This window comes from Lontra canadensis, unplaced genomic scaffold, assembly GCF_010015895.1.
Source record: "Lontra canadensis isolate GAN:19392208 unplaced genomic scaffold, GSC_riverotter_1.0 scaffold51, whole genome shotgun sequence".
Classification (NCBI taxonomy): Eukaryota; Metazoa; Chordata; class Mammalia; order Carnivora; family Mustelidae; genus Lontra; species Lontra canadensis.
Genome location: NW_022631045.1, coordinates 6,416,110 through 6,435,675, shown reverse-complemented (window position 1 = coordinate 6,435,675; position 19,566 = coordinate 6,416,110). Strand labels below are relative to the sequence as shown.

The window sequence follows — 19,566 nt, the reverse complement described above, 5'->3', positions numbered from 1 at the left end:
TCCCTGCTTGGCAGGGAGCCTGCTTCTCCCTCTGCCTACTGTCCCCCTTGCTTGTGTGTGCTCGCTTGCTCTCTGACAAATAAACAAATATTTAAAAAATTAAAAAAATTTAAAAAAATAAGGACTTAGAGAAGTACAAAAAATGTTTCATGAAGAATCTCTATATTATTACACAAATATGAGAACTCTGACAAGTATTAGAAAGCTGGGTGGGCAACGCTAAGAGTTAGTTTGGCTGTGGGGCACAGACACTCTTGAACACTGCCAGTGGGTGGGCGGACTGATACCATTTGGTAGAGCATCTTGGGCAACTCGACCTCTCAGGCACACCCTATGATGAGGGTTCCGCCACTGGATAGGCATGCTTAGAAATCCTCCTGCGGGCCCGTAAGGTGATGTGCACCAGCATGTTCCACTGAAACCTTGTATAGGGTGAGAACTAGAGGTAATCTGAGTAGCTTTCTCTGGGAGAGTGGATTAGGTATAACTGGGTGGATGGACTCCATAGGATATTACACAGCCCTCAGAAGCAACAGGTTAGATACATATGGATGTATGTATCGTATGGATGGTCTTTAAAAAATAATGCTTAGTAAAAACATAAGTAATAAGAAATATGAGAAAATCACATAAAAACGGGGCGGAGGGTGGGAGGTTGGGGGATCCAGGTGGTGGGTATTGGAGAGGGCATGTATTCCATGGAGCACTGGGTGTGGTGCAAAAACAATGAATACTGTTACGCTGAAAATAAATTTTAAAAATTAAAAAATAAATTAATTAATTATTTTTTTTTAAAAAGCATCCTCATAAATCAACATATATTTTAGAAAAAATACTCAAAAAAGATGCAAACCAGTGAAAGTAGTTGCCTACATAAGAGAATGAAGTGAGGATGACAGAAGAGATTTTATTTTTAAAAGTGATTCCACAGAGATGAAAAATACAGCATAGGGAATATTGTCCGTGATATCGTAACAACATCGTATTGTGACAGATGGTGACCACACTTACCTGTGGTGAGCACGGAGCAAGGCAGACAGTTGTCACATCACTTGAAATTATTATAGCATTGTGTGGCAACTATACTTAAATTAAGAAAAAAAAATTAAAAATAATAGAAAGTGTGATTCCCAGGAAGAATGGAATGAGAAATGAGGTCCAGGGGAGGAGTGTGTGTGTGTGTGTGTGTGTGTGTGTTTCAGTAGAATAAAGTGGTGTTGTAAATGTGTGGATGAAATGGCAGATTCCAATACAAATCTCACTTCCCCTCTTATTTGTTCAGTGCTGGTAATAACAACACTACTTAAGCAACATATGCTCCTTACAGACATCCCAGAAAATTACCAGTAAAACTGACCTAACGATCCTTAAACCCACGCACCCAGGGAAAGTATCCAGATCCTTTCCTATGAGCACATTGCAAATTCAGTTAGCCCTTCCTATAACCTGACATGTCCGTGGGGGTACCGTGTACTCTGGGCTTCCTCCCTGCGCAGACACGTTCATGGTTTTCCCCGGCTGCATGGACCCCCGCCGTACCGATGCCTGTCCCTGACTGAGCCAGCCCTCTTCCACTGGACACCAGCTGTCACAAATCCTGCGGTCCCAGCTGCTGTAGTGAACAGACATGAGCTCTCTATCTTGGAAGATGATTTCCTGTCCTTCCTTTGGCTCCTGTTTAAAGGAGGCTTAAGGATCGGGTTTGAAACTTGTCTTATACATAAAAATTCCCTGGGCATTGTCAGTGTCCAAGCACCAGCACCCCCCAACCCCCTTCCTGTCCCAGCCCAGGGAATGGTTCTGGGGGCCAGTCGTGAATGATAGTGAAGGAGCAGTCACTCCCCACTCTCTGGAAGCAGTCATTTTAGGTACTTGTCGGGATGCCAAAGTACAATATGGGCTCTCTCGTTTCTGTACTTTAATCAATTGATGCACAGTTAAATCACATAGGGCACTGAGGGCGCCCATGTGGACCGTGTGCATCACCTGACCTGTGAGTCTCACGTGCGTAGGTGGTGAAATGGGAGGCGTTGAGTTTTTAGGAAATGGCAAGGAAATCACTGTTTATGCGGGGTGGGAAACGAAGGTAGGTTCCTAAATATCCAGTGCCAAAGTAGGGAACAGAAGAAGCAAGCCCGGGAGAAAGCGCAGTGTGTTTTGCTGAGTGCTGTCTGCTCCCCAGCATACCCCAAAACTAGGTTTTAAAGATTTTAGTTTAATCCTTCCAGTTGGTGGGTTTAAGCCTCAGCAATCCAGCACCGGTGTTTCCTCAGGCCTGGGTGTTCAGAGCCGGCCAGGCACTGTGCGACAGTCGCCCCCGCTGCCCACCCAGTAGCAGCCTCCTTGCTGGGGACCCCTGCCTTCGTGGCAGGAATGTGCTAACACTTTCTGTCTTTGGCACAGCACTTGTTACGCAAGCAAGCGGGAGAAAGGCTCTTCTGTCTTTCCCAACTGGTTCTTTGTTGTTAAGAAGCTTCTGAGTAAATGCTGGAGAACCATGAATCGGTCATGTTTGAGCATCACCAACACATGCTAGTAAAGTGAATGTGGTTTATTTATTAAAAAAAAAAAATCCTCTGAGTCGATACAGCCTTTTCTGCGGCCCTTTGCAACGCTCTCGAATGCGTTTCCCAGCCCCCGTGTATATTAACCTATAACCCTGCCGCTGAGAATTTGCGCCGGGTGCTCCCGGCAGAGGCAGACAGGGGCTAAGCCTCGACATGAGTTACAGTGGTTAGGGCCAGGGAAGCTCAAGGCAAGGCTTACAGAAATCCCTTCAGTGGCCCTGCTTAAAAATAGCAATGCAGGCCATAGCTTAGTGTTTTGACAGCTTAGATCAGCAGTTTTCTCGGCTGATACATTGATTGCCGTTTGGACTTCAGTCCTGCTGATCTAATAAAACATCACCGTCATAACAGAGAAAGTAAAAGGCTCTCTTGTGGTCCCAGCCACTCGGGAAATAGCTCTACAGAGCTGCTGCTGGAAGGCCAGCCTTCCTGTCTGATGTCAGATGAAGTGACCTTGGGCAAACTGACGAATCCTATCCAGTTTGGATTTGGTTTTTTTTTTTTAATTATTTAACTTCTTCATCTATCAAGAGCTATTGTCTCTTAACACTATTTTGAATATTTTTACAAATACACATTTGTTTCAAGGACTACGAGGGTGCCTTCATAAATACTGAACCCAGACTTGTTTTACCATGTAGCAGGATCCCAACAGCCTAATTACGCCTCAGAACCTGCAATATTGGGGCACCTGGGTGGCTCCGTCCGTTAAGTGTCTGCTTTTGGGTCAGGTCATGATCCCAGGGTCCTGGGGTCAAGTCCCACATCAGGCTTCTTGCTCATTGTTCTCCCTCTCCCTCTGCGCTCTTTCTCTCAAGTAAATAAATAAAATATTAAAAAAAAAAAGAATTTGCAATATTGTTATACTAAGTGAATGGGTGTGCACAAAAGTTAACTGAAGTCTGGATTAAACTATTAACATGCAAAAATCTCCTCATGCGTTTGAAAGGCTGTTACTATGTCACAGTCACCGGGCCTTCCGTGTCCTTACTTTGACAGCAATTGCTGACCATCCAGGAGGAGCTAAACAATAAGAAGTCAGAACTGGAACAAGCAAAGGAAGAGCAGTCCCACACGCAGGCGCTACTCAAAGTCCTCCAGGAGCAGGTAAGTGAAGGCAGCAGCTCTGATTCGGACACATGCCTCCCTCTTGCCCCACCCGCACCCAGATGTTTCTGAAGCCGGTCTGTGGTAGGGTCCGCCTCTACCCATCACACTCCCCACAGCGCTGCTGTGCGGAATTCATAATCTGTGCTCACTCCTGCCCCGATGGGGGTCCCCCGAGCCTGCCAGCAACCCGTGAAAATTTCCTCCAAAAGACAAATGCTTTTTGATAAAGTTTTAAAGTCTCAGAAATGCAGATATACGTCCACGCGGGCCGCTAGTTTCCCTGTAAGTGTTACAGCGAGGCACGTGCGTTCAGCATTACCCGTGGCACTCGGGCAGACATATGAATGGGAACTACTGATTCATCGGGATGTTAAAAAAAGAAAAAAGCATCCCCGCCCATCAGGGCACTTATCTAACCACAGTGAGCAGCAAACCTTTTCTATGAAGTTTGTAAATCTGACCATTTCATCCCGGCTTTCTTTGATACTGAAGTGTGGCCTGACATTGATAAGTGTATTTGGAAGTATTGTCTTACAGCAGGGTAAGATGGATTGCTGGGCAGCAGGGTGAAATTCGAGTGAAATCTGAGCTCCCTGTCTGCGCGGGAGAGCTCTTGAAATGCTTTCCTATTTCTGGCCTTCCCACGTTGCCAAGGATGGAATGAATGGTAATTGGGAGGCAGGAAAAAAAAATCACACAGAGTAACCCCAAGCCTTTGGGGTAATCAAATTTAGCTTGTTTAACATTTTTTTTTCACCCACTGTGGCTTACGCGAAGGTTCTTTGTACCATAGAAATAACTTCAAAAGTGATATTTCTAAAAATATGACGTTGGGAGAATATAGCCAGCTGTGACTCAGTCACTTTACAAGTGGTTTTTAGATTTTTGTGGCTTGGGAGCAGGAAAATACAGTTTCTGTTCCTTTCCCCTGAAAGTATTAAGTGACTTGTGAGTGAAAAGTGAAGATGTGGGATGCTTCACAAGCTTTAGAGGAACATGCTTTGTGAAACTGCTGATCATGTGATTACCACAGATTGAGTAACGTCGACTGAGGCTGAAGGTGTATGATTTGGGGTGAAGTTCGATTGAATGGAAACTGAATTCTCCATGACCGGCTAGCTAGGAGCCCCCAACTCACTGGGCTTTCCTCCTCTGCATGACTGAAAGACTTCCAGAAGAGTAGAACAGCGTTGATTTGGTCCACATTTTCTCCTGATCAGACAGAGCTCTGAGCTTTGCTGTTCTGTGCTCTTCCTCCCCGCCCCCACACCGCTACTTCCCCCCGCCTCCCCGCCTCCTCCCTTTGCTGGGATGGGGAGGGATGGATTTCTCCTTTCTCCAGAGGACTCCCATCTTTTCTGTACGTTGTCTTTTTAGACATGATGCTATTGCACACTTAGTAGACCACAGGACGGTGAAAACTTAACTTTTATATTCATTGGAAAACCCAGAAGTTCAGTTGACTTGCTTTACTGAGGTCTGGAACCGAACCTGCGATGCCTCTGAGCTATGCTTGTATTTTGATTTGAAGTCTGAGCCCTGGTCACAAAAAGACATTCTGAGGTTTGCAGAAAGCCTGGTATCTTCTTGGTATGGCCTGCATTTTTAGAGAGCAGAAAGCTCATACACAGGCAGCAGTGAAACATCACACTTCATCCCCATCCCTTACAAAACATGGAGAACATGAAGAAACTCCAGAACAGCTAAAATCATTAAAGAGCCGGAAAATATGACTGGGAAGGAATCATCTTTAGATCTGCTGTGCTTCTCTAAAGGGCATAGCTCTTTCCAAGCAAAGACATCAAAAGCACGTCCATCTGAGAAGGCACCATAGCAAACACGTCTGGGTGCTCCTGCCAACCCCAGACTGTTCTTCCGAGCACCCCTAGGCGGGTGCCCCCATCATCCTTGCAACTGGGAGCACAGAGGACACATTCCCTCCGTCTCCTTGTGGCCAACCACCCCCACACAGACATACACTTGAAAACTCACCTCTGTACCTCCATGAGCATTGCCCCGTTAGGCTTTCTTTGGATGTAGGTAGAGTAAGTACATGTGTAAACCCTTGTTCAGTGCTTGCATAGGTAGGTACTCCTGGAGAGCATGTCTGTGTGTGCCTAGAGTCTTGTTTTCGTGTACACACGCGCACACACACACACATGAAGAGACCCACCTTATTCTGAAGACCCAGTACTTTACTATTCAAAGTGATGCCATTTGATGGGAATCCTAAAAAGAAAGAGTAGCTCATGAGCTACGTGAGCCCCTGCCCCATCTTCATCAGGGAAGGCAGGATTATTCCCCAGGTTCTCCTAAGGAAGGTCCCAGCCTTCCTTATTTGTTAGGATGCGGCTTCTCTCAGTCCTTTTAGGCCCCACCGGCTCCTGCCCTTCACCTCCTTTCCAAACCCGCAGCTTTTGACATCCGGAGCTCCTTCCCAAGCCCGGGTATCATCAGCCAGGACGCTCCTCCACTCCATCTGCAGGAGGGGGAGCGGCTAGAGGAGAGAAGGATGGGCGGAGGCCAGTGAGGGCAAAGCAGCGACCAGCCTACAGGTGCAGGAGGGAGCGGTGGCCTGCGGCGGCTCTGGCAGAGGAGAGCAGGGCAGGGAGCAGGACCGGTGGACAGGGAGTACGAGGAGAGCCAACAGCGAGTGTCCAAAGACAGGCGGACATAGAGCATCAGGATGGAATCTTTTTACAGGGGAGGAGAGCAGTGGGCCTGTCTGTGCCAGTAAACTTGTAAAGGGTGGAACTGGCTTCCACAACATGGTCCTTTACTTCTGCAGCAAAATATCAAAGTCTTCCCTTGCCAAGCTGGCTCTGTGTCACGGAAGCAGAGCCTCAGGACCTAAAGTGAACAGAAAGGGTTGGTAAGGAGAAGGGAAGGGGGAAACACCTGCAAGACAGAAACCTTTCTCCAGGAACACAGAGAGGGTCTTAAGTCCTTCTGTGCCTTGTGATATTGACTGGTCTTGCTATCACTGTGGGGCTTGTCTGCTTTTCTTTTTTTTTTCTTTTTAAGATTTTATTTATTTATTTGACAGAGCAAGATCACAAGTAGGCAGAGAGGCAGGCAGAGAGAGAGAGGGAAGCAGGCTCTCCGCTGAGCAGAGAGCCTGATGCGGGCCTCCATCCCAGGACCCCGAGATCATGACCTGAGCTGAAGGCAGAGGCTTTAACCCGCTGAGCTGCCCAGGTGCCCCCATCTGCTTTTCATGTCTGTAACATATTGTAGTTGCGTGGGGAAACATCAGTGAGGGAGCCCTGAAGACCAGTGGACGCAATTCTTGTTTCCCAAGTGGGAGTGATGTGCAAATGAGTCAAAGAGCCTCTGGTCCAGAGGCTGCTGCCCCAGCGTCAGCTTCTTCGTGTTACCCCTCCTCTGGCAAAGCCCCTCTCTTGGCACGGAGAGCGTGTGGCTTTCTTGCTGAGAATTGGACATTGTCTTTAAAAAAAAAAAAAAAAAAAAAAACGCTTTTGTTTTAATATGTACAGATAACCAGAAAGAACCAATATTCTGGATCAGATGCACTGTCAATATACATGCATTTATTTTCTTTTCTTTCCAACTTTAAGCATTTATTTCCTGCCATGAATACTTTATTTTTGGCATAAAAAAAGATGATGACGAAGCTGCTGCTTCCTAAGCACTAATAAGCCAGGAAGAAATACTGGCCAGCAGCTGCGAGGTCTGCTCACCCTTTGCCCTTGCTCTCTGCTTCCAAATGTCTGCTTTGAGCCGGGCGAGGATAAAATGCCAATTAAAGGTTTCCAGAAATCTCCTGATAACGGATCACTCCTAAGCCTTCTGAGAGAGTAAAGAGAGTAGTGTTTTCAAATGTTCACTGTTAAAAATCTCATTTGAGAAAGAGCTTTTCTTCTGATGCCTCAGTGACTGAAGAAATGTCTTCCCTATCCTTCCTTTACAAAAAGAAGAAAATCATCTTTTTTTTCAGGCCTCCAGAAACAATGCCAGTCATTCAAATATGTTCTCAAGGAGGACACGTAGAGTAGCACTGCGGCATGTTAGAACAACTGAAAATACATCATTCACGAGTAATCATTAGTATAACATCATTTAGCTGGTGGCAACTTGCAAACGTTGCAGGGTTGAAATTAATAGCAATACAACTAGGAAATGAAATCATTTATTATTCTTAAGAACCAATTTTATACGTTTTATGCCTATGGAACTGCTTTCTAATCTTATTATTTAAAAAATAATGACCAAGACCCATTTATTTTTTGCCAGCCATCAAGTTTTATAAAATATTGGTCTCCGACTGGTTTCAGTAAGACTCATTAGAATTATGTGCTCCATCTGTTTTTTTTTTCTCATAAGTTTTATAAAGTGCAACCTCAAGATAAATCAGAATTAACAGGATGATATATACTTAACAGATATGCTTGCTTATTCATTTGGGCTTTTGTTTTTTCTTTTGCAGTTAAAAGGTACCAAGGAATTGGTTGAGACCAATGGCCACAGCCATGAGGACACAAATGTAGGTACCACTCACCTGATATATGCTCTTGTTGTTGATGTTGATTGAATGCCCACAGGTATGTGGCATTTTATTTATAACACCAAGGAAGTCCGAAGCCCTACCTCTCAGTGGCTTATTAAGATTACTATGAATGGTTTGGCAATAAAGTGTGGAAGACAGGTACTGCTGTTGTTAGCTGAGATTAGCAAATGTCAATTTCAAGGTACATGAGCCAATCTCTATTGTAAAAATTCTCGTCTCAGTGAATTTCTTTGAGCCCTTTATATTTTCAAAGCTATACACTAATGATGGGTTGGGAGGGCAAATGGAATGAGACCAAACAGGGTAATAAGTTGTATATTGCATGTATATTTTATTAAGTTTGCTTGTCACTGAAGATGGAAATGAAATGATTGTTATCCTGGAGAGGATTGAGAGCAAACTCCTTCTCTCAGAAAAGCCTTGGAGAGCATTGCCTCTCTCTGTTTCTGACCCAGAACAGTAACATGGTCCGTCCATCTTCTTGATACAAGATCCCAGTGAGCACCCTGATTTCCTCTCTGTTTTCCTTGTGTATCCAGTTGCCAACCTTCGTCAAGTACTCTCTTTGACTTAGAAGGTCCTCAGTCTCAGATGGAACATTATTCCGTGTAGATCATTGTCTCTCCCTGGGTTGGATGGTTTTGCTTTTGTCTTTTTAAAAATCTGATATCTGTATGTATTTGATTATCCTCATCACAGAAAATGCTTACTAAGCAGTTCTTTTCATCTAACACAGAATCAGACATGGTAATGAATGCCTGATTAAGCTAGAGCTAGGAGAAATTATACATTTCATGTTCACTCTTGTTTTAATTATATACTGCGGAAAGCCTGACATCCAAAGCACCAAAAAAATCCCTCTTAATAGCTGTTGTTCCTACCAAACAGATAGTTAACATTTGACGTTTATTGAGAACCTACTGTGTACATGGAGCTCTGCTAAGTGCTGGCAGTGGGGACGGTTACAAGGAAACGTAAGGCTTGCTGTCTGCTCTCTGAGAACTTAGAACTCAGTGGAGGAACGAGGGGACACTTGAGCGATATACAAGATGTGATAAGTGTACAGTAACGTGAGGCAGCTGTGACGTGATGTAGTGTGAAATTTGGACTTTGCGTCTTATTAACCGTGTCAGTTGGGGCAGGTGAGCCCTCCTGAGCTTCGTTTTTCTGTTTGTAAAACAGATGGCAAAGCTACCCTCAGAAATGTGTCATGATGTTGCAACGAGCTAAGGCACATGGGAACCTTAAGGTGGTATTATTATGGTTTCCTTGTGGTGGATAATTAAGAATGGCTTTCCATTCTGGGTGGCTCAGTCAGTCAAGCGTCTGCCTTCAGATGATCTCAGTGTCCTGGGATCAAGCCTGGCATCAGGCTCCCTGCTCAGTAGGGTGCCTGCTTCTCTGTCTCCTTCTGCCCCTCCCCCTGCTTGTGCTCTCTCTGTCTCTCTGCCAAATAAATACATAAAATTTAAAAAAAAAAAATGGCTTCCCAGATCTGTGGGATTTGGTTTGGCTCTGAAGAATGGAGAAGCCTGAGAAAGTGGAAAAGGAGAGGAAGAAGCTCTCTACAGGCAATATTTTTACCGAAGTAGTTTCTCTTCCCACTCAAATATTTCATAAGCCCCGTCCTTACCCTAGAGCTTTTTTCCAGGGTTCTGTCCTCCAGCAACACATTGCCATATTCTCAACCAGAACCTTCATGTGCTCTCCCCTCAGTCAGTCCCTCTGTGCCTTCTGAGGAAGCTACCATCAAATCCAACAAGCCAGCCAAAACTGCAGTATGCCTCAGTTTCCTGGTCTATAAATGGGGATGGCATTACCTGCCTTTCTTTCCATAAGGCTTATGGCAAGAAGCAAATGAGAGAACAGACATGGAATTACTTTGTAACTGTGAGGTTCTGAGCAGGATGTAGTTATGATTATGGGCTCATCTGTTGGTTTAATTAAATTGACGATACTTGTGAAGATAAGCCTACCATAATAGCTAGTCCCTAGGCTCTCATTTTGAGAAATGTCAAAAGCCGTTCATTATCAAATGAAAAAAGTGGAAGATCATCTTTGAGGTCTTCTGTTCTTCCTAAAGGGAAGTTTTTAGCTTTGAAAAATTCCTCTCTGGAATCCAGGATATGGGCTTTGTAATCAGCAGAAGAAATGACTGTTGGGAGATGAGGTTCTGGCCAAGGAGGAGGGAGGAGCAGCATCGTGACCAGGGGTGGGTGAGATATTTGTGGAAGACTGAGCCCAGCCACACTTGCTGGTCACTGCTGGTGGCCACGGCCTCCCGGACAAGAAGGCGGGGTAGTCGTCATAATCACTGCCTGGTCGTTCAGGGGTTTCCCAAGAAGTGGGCTCTTCACTTGTCTTTCGCTCTTTTGTCTGTAGTGTTGTCTCCTTTGGGCAGTTTCCCCACCACCTTCACTGGGGTGATGTGAATGAAAAGAAACAAAAATAAAGTTATTTTGGCCACAGTGAGAAGCCCCTGAGCAATATCTTATGAAGATATTTTTAAATGTCTGCTATGAAGTCTGTGTCCCATCTAACGTTTCCATCAGCTCTGCGGTGGAAGAAGGAATCAGGGCTTTCAAACCAGACTGAGAGGTTTTAAGTCCCATTTTGGCCCCTGAATAAACTTGTGACCAGGGCAAGTTATTTGACCTTTTTGAACTTCACCTTCCCTATCCATAAGTGTGCTCAGGGAGACCAGATACGTAAACACAGGGGTCAGACTACATACTCTTCAGTTCCCTCTCCTCACTTAGGCCCATGAAGTGTTTAATGTGGAAAGCGGAATTTTAACAGGACGAATTTTAATGCAGTTCATGAGGTTTAAAGCCTCTGGCCCAGAGGTTACTGACAAAGACATGTAGATTTTTTTTTTTTTTACTGTCATTATTCACATGTGCAGAAATTTTGCATATTATTTATTAGTAACAATTATACAGGACTGGTGCTGGCTTAGCTGGATATTCTTGTGAGAGTTGACAAGTGCTTTTTAAAAACAATACATTTTATTGTAAAAGAAGTAGTTTGTATGGAACTGGAAAATTACAGAAAAAAATACAGAGGTAAAGAAAAATCACTTAGTATCTCATTACTCAGAGGTAACCATGTTCATGTTTTATTTTCCTTCTCTCCCATCATGTGCATATATATGACCAGAGGGAAAAACCCATAAATAAATATTATCATATTATTTTCAGTTTTGTACCTTTTTGATTTCTCATTATATTTTAAGTATTTTCCTTGTCACCAAATGTTCCTCAAAGACGTGATTCTTAATGACTGCATAATGCAGATATGCAATAATTGAACCACAGGCCTATGTGTTAGGCATTTAACTTCTCATTTTTTCACTATTATAAATAGTGCTGTAATTAACATGCCCGTAAATCTTGTTCTGCATCTTTCATATTTGTTTCTGGGGGATACCATATATTAATAGCCATGTCATCAAGTCTGGCAGGGAGCGTCAGACTTACAGAATTGTTAGCATTTTAGAATGTGGTAGAGCAGATGTACACTTATGGTATCCATTAGTGGTCCTGAAGGGACCCATAAAAATATGTCTAGTCTTGTAATTTACTGACTCTGTTGCCTTAGTCCCAAGAGTTGTCAGGCTTGTGGGATGTTAACCACACGTAGATTTGGTCTGTTACTATTATTTCTCTACTGTGTTTACATTTTATTGAGCAACAACTCTCTGACCATCACCACCTTGTCTGGTATTCCTGAGGTCCCCAAACTGAAGCGCCTTAATAAACCTACCCTTGTCCCCTATCACAAGATCTACGAGCTCATGCACATGAGAAAAGTTTTCTGAGGTCTGATTTAAAACCATCAGAGCCAGAAACTGAGATCACCTGCACATAACTTGCTCTCCAAGAGCACTGCACTTTCTGGTTTTAAATAGGTTTTTCTTTCTGTTTGGAACTGGATATGTTAATGACAGCTGGGCAGTCCAGCTTTCTGAGTGTAGCCAAGTTTAGCCTTGATCACAGTTCCTTTAGAAATTTCAGTTATTCCAGACCTAGTTTCCTCTCCTAAAAAGCAAACTTAAGAATTTCCTTTTTATCTCTGTCTCTGAGCTATCTCCTAATCCCTAGAACTGCTAAACAACTAGCCTGGCCCCTAGTAATCATATATAACAGAGACCAAAGTCTAAAAAAAAAAAAAATCATCTGTGCTCATCTTGCATCTCTTTTTTGATGACCTTCTTCCCAGAGCTATCCCCACCTGTGATCCTTACGTGTGAATGTTTGGTGAGAATGTGGAGGGGAAGGGAGAGGATTCGAGAAGTGTAGAAAGAATTTGGAGGAGTCAAGTACAGTGGTGGCTGAAGCCTGCAGTGTATGCACAATTTGGTCTAAGAATTTTCCATGAATTTCCACTGTTCCCACCCTTGTGTCCACTATACTAAAGCCTCAACACCACAGTCTGTTGGTTGCCCAGTTCAGACTCACACACTGGGGTTAGAGGAATCATTTGCAACCTGTGAAGAGACTTGATTCATGATACTGAAGGTTCCCATTGTCAAGTACAACACCCTTCCCACCAACAATAAAACAAAAACACAAAAGAGAAAAAAAGACTTTTCAGTTTTTCACGCTGCCTCTGTAAGAAAGTAAATCCTCAGAGTTGTCTTTAAATCTGTCAGACTAAAGATGTTAGGAGTGTAGAGAAGAGATACTGTGTGAAGAACATTCTTCAGGTTTCGCACACCGCAGCAGAAAGCCGCTGTTAACCCTGTATTTTAATGATGTCTGTGGCGGAACTTCCGCAAGGGCTGGGTCCGTTGCCCAGTTTCGGAACGTGGCTTTCATCCTTGAGGCTGGCGAGCACAGGAGGTGAAAATATATACTGGTGTAGTAAATAAGGCAGGAAAGAAGAAAGGAAAGCCCCACAGGAGAATGGGCCCATATTCTCAAAAGGCTAAGGCACCTTGGCTCCATCCTTTCCTTCCGTAACGACTTGTTACCTACCTGTTCTTGGGGGTCCCCCTGACCTGGAACTGGAAGGGGAACAGATAAGATGGAAGGGACCACTCTTCTCACATCTCATCCCACAGGCTCTGTGAGGGCAAAACGTGCCCCTGACCTGGCGAGCATGAGGCTAGCGGGACTGGGGTATGAGACTGCAGAGGTCACACTTCCTCTAGCCATGCGGACCTCTTCTCACAATGTCCTACTGCCCTCAGCCTTATGGAATCACTGCTTTGTCCTGCCATCCTCTTCTTACTCTTTTAATCAAGTAGTCTTTGAGTGGGAAGGCAGGCAGCAGAGTGTTAGGGTTTGGAACAAGTCTCAGCACCAAGTGACCTGACCTCAATCCTGGCTCTGCCCCTTACTGTCTAGGAGACCTTGAGTGATCACTGCCCCCTTGCACCAACACTTTTTTCACTTCTAAATTGAAGTTAATTTCACACCTGCTTCACAGGGTTCATTGTGAGCATGGCTTAGCGGTGCAGATGTGTTGGTATGAATTACGTATTGCTATTACCCTGGCCTTCCACAGGCCAGCCGCTGTGCCACAGGCTGGAGATCCATCAGTGAGTCATGTCAATGTGGTTCTAGCCCAGGGGGAGCTGACCTCCCATTACACACTCCACCAAAATGAAAATTTGCTTCCTGTGTTTCAGTCTATCAGTGCTGACTCTCCACCATCAAGTTAGTATCACAGCGGGCATCACAGACTTGAGGTAACTTATTTGCATGTTTCCAGTAACTTTCTGGAGATGAGTCCTTTATCAGAAGGACTGGCCCCATGGAGAGAACAGTCTGACAGGAATGGGATGTGCTATGTAGTTACACAGGGAGCTTTAGGACCCTTGAGAAGCTCAACTGGAAAACCAGCAACCACTTTGTCTTTCTTCAGGGAGACATGGACCCACAAGTGTAGGCCTGAGGGAACCCTTGCTCAGGAGATGTTTGAAATCAAGAAGGTGGACTTGTAATGGACTAGAATTCCCTTTACCCTGTAATATACAACTCTCCTCATATACTAAACGCTGACTTCCAGGACTTGGTCTTCTCCTTAAATTACAGCTCCTATAGCATCGTTGCTTTTCTCCTGCTGGTGCTCCCTTCCCCATCCTCTATCCCTCATACCCCCTCCTGCCACAACGCAGCAGCCTTTCGTTTTCTGCTGTGAATTAACCACATGTCTTGCTGTTACCATGAAATCCATAGTTCTTTCTTAAAAAACCCACACACATATCCCAACCCTGCACCCTTGAAAGGGACCAATGCCTGGAAGAGGCCCTGTACCACTTTCTGGCTCGCACAGAGCCCTAGTGAAGGACAAAAGGGAGCTGCCATCAAAAATGGGCAGAGTCTGGCTTCATGGTCTGTGCTTTTGTTTCCTGTAAACACTTGAGACGTTATCTTAGCAAGCTCCTCACTGCCAACTGACAGTGTGTTTCCCCAGCTGGACCTGGGGGCTATGGTTCTGTCCTTTTTGTCAGGATGGGAGTTGACTCGGTAGTAGCTGCTTGGCCAGTAGTGGTTTTGGAGCAGGTAACAGGATAAGCACATGTCCAGTAAAGCTGCTGGTTTGGGCTTAGAGAAGTGGAAATACCTTCTTTCCCCAGGCCAGGTTAGAGAAGAGTAAGCAAAAGAGACCTCAATTTCAGCTCTATGTAAAATGGTCTGACATTGACATGGATACCAAGATAGCTAAAGCCAAGATCTGAAACAAAAGTTTTTGAGCTTGGAGAAACCGAATGTACTTTCCCTGAAAGGTTGAATGATCCTGCCCGGTGTAGAAGCAAAGCAATTGTTTAAAATGGAAGACCGGTGACACATAGAGCTGATCTACATACCTGTGAATGCTTCTTTTCTTAAAAGCATTTTTTGTGGAAAATTTGGAAAATGCAGAAAAATATAAAGAAAAAGAAAACCACCTGCGATCTCACCACTCAGAAATTAGTGTTTCCACTTCTTTGTAATTCCTTCATCTCTGGGAGCACCCGCACACTCGTCTACCACACTTGAAGCATATCCTGTTGGCAGTTTATAGCCTATGCTTTTCCCCTTATAAATCATTAGCCTTTCCCCCATGTTATTAAGTATTTTTTTTAGTTATGACTTTTAATGACCGCCTCATACTTCTTGCCACACATACACTCTAGTTTTAATCAGTTCCTGCCATGGGACCTCAAAGTATTTGTTCTTGCCGTCACAGACAGAATGCTGTGAACATTAACAACATACTAGTTAATTCATCTACTGTTTTTGCACTTTTCGAATGTGGAAGATTCCCATTTGAGTGGGATTTAGGGATGGTGGGAGATCCACGGATTGTTTAGAAATGTTAGTGCTCAGCACCTACATGGTGAGTGGTGAGCTACACAGCCAGTTCCAACGTTTGGATGTTAGCACGCAGAGAGACTCCTGAGTTCCTGAGTTCCTCAGCAGTAGAGGAAACACAGCTCTCAAGAATATTTGCCTTCTGAAGAGAAAGGCAAGTGGTATATACTTGATGAATTATTTAGAAGAATAATAGCAAGACATGATATTGGGGTTTTGTGCTGTGAACGGCAGGTCAGACTTCTTGGCGGTCTCAGGATTATGGAGTCTGTTCTCTGTGTGGATCCCAGACCCAGGCACACAGAACCAGGCCACCCCTACCCCACTGAAGATTGTCCACCCTCTGGAGAAAATGCACGAGATTAAGAAGAGTGATCAATTAAAAACAAAAAGAGTTCTAATCCCAAATAAAGAATGAAATTTTTATTTCTAATGTGGCCAAGAAGATTTCTAATACGGCCAAACCATCAACGAGAGAGGCATGCATAAGCATGCGGGCATGACTTGAGTGCAAGCAACATCATTTTAAAGTCTAAGAGACCCAGAGGGCTTAATCACAGCTCTATGGCTTAGCGCTACCCGATATGCTGATCAAAAGTGAATAGGGAGAAAGTCTGGGAACATTTGTGGGTAAAACCCTGGAGTCCAAAAGCTGGTTAGAAGCAGAAGTTTGTTCTAGTGCCTCTCAAAGACATTAAGGGAGAGTCTCAGGAGCCTCTGTGACTCAAACAGCTTCGGTTCATGCTGGCAAAGCACCAAGAGTAGTGGTCTGAAAAGAGCATGGAGCAGGGACTCACCAGCCTAGAAGGGTCCCTTCTGAATCCTGTCCCTGTGGTGCCACGGGGCTCCTGAGAATGTTAGACTATTCAGTGTTCTGTGGGGAACCCCCCGACTCCTAGTTCATGCTGATACTTCAGGAGAGCAAGAAGGGGGGAGCCAGCCCGGGGTCAGCAGTGGTGAGCTCCCCGTCTGCGACACGGGTCTCGCCCGGCCTCAGCCAGAGGCGCTGTGTGACATGGCACAAGGCGGGCCTTCCCTGTTTTCACACATGCTGCTCATCTTCAGACCTCATCCATTATCCTGCCACATAACTCACTGGACTGTGGCATTTCTTTGAGGAAATGTGTAGGAAGATGACAAAGAAGAAAAGTAGGCGGAGAGATGGGAAGAAGCAAAAGGGGTATGAGGGCGGGAAAGGCTGCGACAGGAAGTCTTCCTGTTCCATCACCTGCTGCTGCCCGCCAGCCCCTCTCAATCAGCCCTGGCAGGGAGTGGAGCGGGGACCCTCGGCCGGCACATACGCCCCTGCCAGCTCTGCTAGCCAGCTCTGCCTGCACGGAGGTGTGTTTGTGGCTGCACAGATGTACACACTTTATGAAAACTTGATCCACAAATCAGTTCTTGGACTCGAAGCAAAAAGCTCATGTGCTAATCTGCGAATGAAGGATCAGTGGGCTTCCTGGGGGTAACTACCAAGGTTGGACCTGGAAAGACATCTGATCGACCCACCACAATGCGGGGAAACGTACTCTAAATCCTTCAACCTCAAAACTCTCCCCAGCGTTGACAGAGACCCCTCTCTCCATTCCCTCCCTCCCTCTCTAGGGCCCAAGAGGTGGCAGTCCAGCGGGCAGTGGAGGGCTGTGAGTCCACTGCCGGCCAAGTGTGGCTCCCCTCCCTGTCCCAGCCCCGCACGTGCGCAGAGGGACGCCCAGCCCAGCTGCTCTTCGGGGCACCAGAGGCCCTGACATGGCCACCTGTAACTGAGCAGCGTATTCAAACCTCCAGGCAGGTTGCGAACCTCAAACTCTGGCTTTAAATCTAACTTAGGGTACCACAGAATTTCAGCAAACCAGACCTCTGTGTGAATGCCCTCCACGTGCTCCTGCCTCAGGCAGAGCACGGGCTGAACTGGGGAGGCAAGCCGGTGCTCACAGGAAGAGGCCATCATTTCATTACAGAAAGATGGGGGGGACTTCTGCTGAAGGCATGAGGGAGTAGATCTGAGGTGTGTGGCCGGCAGGAGCACGGAGGTCTCTGTGGTCACACGCCTAGGCAACAGCCCGCTGTGAACACACCCAGTCCCTCGGAGACTTGCAGGCTGTGCCGGGTCGGGTCTATGGCCGCTGTTCTCCAAAACCTCTGTTCACCCGAGGAGACTCACCAGCTTTGAACCACTTCATCTTTTTTTTTCAGATTTCTGTTCGTTTGATTTTTTTTTTTTTTTTCCCAAGAAAATCCTATAAACCTCAGCCTTCCCAGCCCTGAAATTGCCCTTGTAGGGGAGATTTGTGGCTTCTGGTGCTCGGTATCACCACCATTTTTATTGTTATGTCAGCTTCCCCATGAGATTACAGAGTGCCTTTCTTTGTCTGGACCATTTCCGGACTGTTCAGTGTATGCTGATGACTAGCTAGGTTTTGCCTGCCACGCAGATTCCACCTGTTTGTAAGGCCAGCTCAATTGCCATTTCTTGGGGCCTTATCCTAAGATCGGCCCAAATCAGTTAGCATCTTCTCCATGTTCCCATGGTACTAGCAGCCTTCTAGACATTCTGAACAACCCATGGTGGACCTACCGCCTCAACTCAGGCATAAGTGCCTTAATGGCAGGTGATGTGTGTATGCCTTACAGAACCTACCATAATGATGAGCCCACATAGGTAGGTACATTTGTATACCAACTGATGATTTAATTGATGTAGATTTTTTTTTTTTTAAGATTTTATGTATTTACGAGAGAGAGCAAACACAAGCAGTGGGAAGGGCAGAGGGAGGAGAAGCAGGCTCTCTGATGAGCAGGGAGCCCAACGAGGGACTTGATCCTAGCACCCTGGGATCATGACCTGAGCTGAAGACAGATGCCCAACCGACTGAGCCACCCAGGCGCCCAGCTGACGTAGAATTTGTGGCAGCCTAGGACAGCTCTGTGAGTCCACTTGGACTGGTTAGATGAGGGCTGCACACGCTTCCTTGTGTATCTTATCTGCAGGTGATTTTGAAGGTAAATGGATTCCATTCCACTTCACTTGCATACAGAAGGGACACCTGGGTGGCTCAGTGAGTTAAGCATCTGACTCTTGATTTTAGCTCAGGTCATGATCTCAGGGTCATGAGATCAAACCCCACATTGGGCTCTGGGCTCAGTGCAGAGTCTGCTTGAGATTCCTTCTGTCCCTCTCCCTTTGCCCTTCCCCCCAGTCACATGCTCTCTCTAAATCAATTTTTTTTAAATGTGTACAGAAATCTTGCAGACTATGAAAGTTAAAGCTGAGGTGGTAGGGATCACATCAGCTAACCCTTACTTTATGGATTTTAATTTAGTATGTGTCTTCTTGCCTAAGTGTGTGCTTATGAGTCTATATTCTGGAAGGCAGTATTTCTCAGACTTTAGCAAGCGACAGAATCTAATGGAGAGTTCCTAAGACACTAGAGTTTCAGATTGGGCAGATCTGGGCTGGGCCCTGCAAATCTGCATTTCTGACAAACTCCAACATGATGCCAGACGACACCCTGCCTAATTGCCACCTGCTTTCCACCTGCCCAGGTCACGTGCTGCCTATAGCACACAAGGCCAAGCCTTGTCACAGTTAGATCACACTGTATTTTACTATCTTTTACATGCCTGTCATCCTCTGGACATGTACATTCTCTGAGAGCAGGAACTACTGTTATTCATCTGCGAATCTCGTCTAGCACAAAGCCTACCACAGAGAGTCAGTGCTCAAAAAATATTTGATGAACATAAGAGTGGTGGAGGCCCAATAAATTCCAATCAAACTGTGTCTAGGGATCTCATTTAGTCCAAATGTGGAACTTTTCTGCCATCCAAACCCCCAAAAGAAAAGACGATACAATTAGTAATTGTCAGACTCTGGTTCATAAGAAAGCACATCCACTCGGAGAGCACGCAGAAGACAGCGGACTCCCAAAGAGCGTGTCCACCCTCGTGCAGGTGCCAGGCAGTGCAGTGTTGTGGGCACAGAGCCATGTGGGGGAACGGAGGCCACCACAGCCCGGTCACTGTCCTCAAGGAGCAGCTGACAAAAAAGGGAAAT

At 45.5% G+C, this 19,566-nt stretch overlaps 1 protein-coding gene across 5 annotated transcripts in view; it reads left to right on the top strand.

Moving 5' to 3' along the window:
- The window catches only part of ENOX1 (ecto-NOX disulfide-thiol exchanger 1), a 283,781-nt gene that overhangs the window by 204,363 nt on the left and 59,852 nt on the right, over positions 1–19,566 (top strand). For all 5 annotated transcript variants that reach the window (XM_032873965.1, XM_032873963.1, XM_032873967.1 and 2 more), the window contains 2 exons: positions 3,567–3,674; positions 8,125–8,181. In XM_032873965.1, the coding sequence (XP_032729856.1) occupies positions 3,567–3,674; positions 8,125–8,181 (165 nt within the window). The remainder of the gene's footprint in view (positions 1–3,566; positions 3,675–8,124; positions 8,182–19,566) is intronic.